Source organism: Cyprinodon variegatus, unplaced genomic scaffold (genome assembly GCF_000732505.1).
Source record: "Cyprinodon variegatus isolate N-32 unplaced genomic scaffold, C_variegatus-1.0 Scaffold4758, whole genome shotgun sequence".
NCBI classification, from domain to species: domain Eukaryota; kingdom Metazoa; phylum Chordata; class Actinopteri; order Cyprinodontiformes; family Cyprinodontidae; genus Cyprinodon; species Cyprinodon variegatus.
The window spans coordinates 138-2,708 of NW_015155211.1; the positions used below are offsets into that span (position 1 = coordinate 138).

Genomic DNA, 2,571 nt, shown 5'->3' on the forward strand with positions numbered 1-2,571 from the left:
AATTTATAAAACGCAATTTGAAAAACCTCAATAAAAAGAAAATAGATCAAAGTAAAATCTGTCAAAAGTAATAATTATATAACATAGAAAATAGGAAATTGATTTAAAAAAGGATGACAAAAAATAAAAGTTAAAACATAGATTTAAAGAATATATATATATAATTAAATGTGAGAAAACAGCAAAGTTACTCTCCAAACCTTTTAATGATTAAAATGTTTTTGAAAGTTTAATTTCTGGCTTGTTTCATTTTTTAAATTCCCATTTGCAGAATTTGCTCTTGGAACAAACTCACTCCATAATTTGAAACAAAGATGCAGAACAAACCGTGTTCACATCAGCTCCCTGATGAATCAACCTTGCTGTGATATCCTGATGGAGGATCCCTGCCGCCATGTGCAGCGGCGTCATCCCTCTGCTGTCAACAGCGTTTACATCAGCACCATAGCTGATCAGGATGGAGACAGCAGGCAGGGCTTGGTAACGTACCGAGACATGAAGAGCCGTTGGCTGACCTCTTTCATCCATCTACCAATATATATACATTGGTTAGATGATGTCTTACAGTGAATTTGATAGTTTATTGTGGGTAAGAAGTGTCAGACCTCCTTACCCGTGCGTTGACATTAGCTCCATGATCACAGAGGAGCCGTAAGCAGGCCTCAGCCTGCCTGCTTTCTCTCAGCATAGAGCTCCAGTACTTGGAGGAAGGTTTTTTCCGGGTCATTAAGGCAGTCGGCCAGTTGATGATGACCAGATGTAGTGGAATCCGACCGAGCTGGTCTCTGCGAAATAAACAGTGTTGGAAACACTGGCATTTCACATTCAAAGGAAAAATAATATGTGGGCTGTTTTCTTCCTGGTTTCCCTGTTTAGCAGGAAGTGTAAAAATAACCAGTAGCTTTCAGATTTTTGTTGAAACATTTTTGTGTTTTCTTACTTACTTAAAGTCTGCGTCAGCTCCTGCTGACAGCAAACTCTGAATGCTCCGTGCTCTTCTGAAGGCAGCAGCCAGGTGAAGGGGACAGACGGAGCCCTAAGGCAGAGAGGGAAACTTCAATGTAAAAGTTCTGTCTTTGAGTCTCTGCTTTGTTAGCTTTGAAATGCTTCTAAGCATAAACTGAGTCAGAGCATTTCTGTGTTTAGATTGTTAGAATATTTATTACTGATGATGTGTGAGTCTGTTAAACCCTCATAGTACCTGGCAGGTGTGTGTCAGAACTAATGTTTTCCCAAGTAGTTTATCTCATTAGGACAGTTCCTCTCAGGATAAAAAGTCGTCTTCATTATTTATGAGGCAAAGATTTAGTAATGGAATGAGAGCGCTGTCCTTGATCTAATAACATATTGTAGTATTTTGATAAGACCATGGATGTCTCCAAATTTACAAATGTATATTGTGTTGTAATTATGTGATAGTGTGGCGGACTGGAGTGTATAAAATGCTTCTCTAACTGTGATTGGTAAGAAGCTGCCTTCTGTAACTTTAAGCAGGTTCTTTGGTCTGAGTAAGATTATAATTTATTTTAAAATCTGTTGTCACGTCTCCTGGTTGTTAAAAGAATTTGTACTGAGTGATCTCTTCTCAGGAAAAGAAATGGAGATAGAAAGTGTCAATGTGTAAACAGAGCTTTCCATAACTAAGTTCACATTATTAAGGCGGTATTATTATTTCTGATTTAGAGATGTATTTCCATAGAAGCTTGTGTTACCTTCCAGAATGCTCCAGATGCACCTTCCTGTATCTCAATCTGACAGTTGCTCCCATATTTCCTCACCATCTCTTCAATTCCTCTGACGTTCTCATTCATGACAGCCGTGTAGGATTCATTACCGTACGTTTTGGTTACCCTACCTTCCACATATCTGTCTTTGCGCTGCTCCTCGCCCATTGCGGGTTTTCGTAGACTTACTTCTTTCAGTTTCTTCTTTAAAGAGATGGTGGCTTCGAATCAAGTAATTCTGGTTATTTTGCTCCAGCTCTGAAGACTTATTGTAGAATAATCAGCAGCTTCCTCTTTTTTTGTGTTCGCTGTTTTCTTTTACTACTTCTGCTTTAGTGTTTTTGGTTTGTTTTTGTTTTTTCATGTCTAATTTCATCATATTGGGCTGTACTGGTCTAACCTTGATGCTCAGGCTTCCTCCTACATCTGATAACTCCTGCCTGCAGTCGGGGCCTCTTTAGAGGGGGTGTTGACACCCTCCCTCTGTGTTTGTGTCTCTTGTTTTTGTATTTTTGGATGCGGTTACTACTTTGCAAAAACTGCCAGTGTAGCATTTATTTTTGTTACGAAAAATTAGGATTTTATTTATTAATAGCGGCTGATTTGGTATTCTCTCCTGTTTTAAATTTGAACATTTGCATGAATGCCCTGTAGTTCATTATTGTTATAAAAACATACTTGTAAAAACAATGCAGACATAAGCCTTGATTAGATGAAACAGGATGTTTTTGAAGCTGTTAAAGTTCTCTGTTCACCTGGCTTGGTGACAAAAACCAGTAGAGCGTTGTGGCTTTATTGATGCATCACACATCTAATAAATATTTATCCTTATTTATTAGAATAAGTT

General features: G+C 38.0%; 1 protein-coding gene across 1 annotated transcript; it reads right to left on the reverse strand.

Moving 5' to 3' along the window:
• Positions 1–244: 244 nt before the first annotated feature.
• On the reverse strand, positions 245–2,523 carry LOC107081412 (ankyrin repeat domain-containing protein 61-like). The gene is made up of 4 exons (XM_015369596.1): positions 1,713–2,523; positions 945–1,036; positions 614–785; positions 245–528 (listed from the first exon to the last, which is right to left on the reverse strand). The coding sequence occupies exons 1-4, from the start codon at positions 1,890–1,892 to the stop codon at positions 292–294; spliced, it is 681 nt and encodes a 226-aa protein (XP_015225082.1). The 5' UTR covers positions 1,893–2,523; the 3' UTR covers positions 245–291.
• Positions 2,524–2,571: the final 48 nt, after the last annotated feature.

What these genes read in the sequence shown, in the direction of transcription:
- LOC107081412 (XM_015369596.1), bottom strand. Translation starts at nt 1,892, where the DNA reads ATGGGCGAGGAGCAGCGCAAAGACAGATATGTGGAAGGTAGGGTAACC. An exon ending in GGAGCTGACGCAGACTTTAA is followed by an intron (nt 786 to 944) that starts GTAAGTAAGAAA and finishes TTTATTTCGCAG; the next exon opens with AGACCAGCTCGGTCGGATTC. An exon ending in GAGCTAATGTCAACGCACGG is followed by an intron (nt 529 to 613) that starts GTAAGGAGGTCT and finishes ATATATTGGTAG; the next exon opens with ATGGATGAAAGAGGTCAGCC.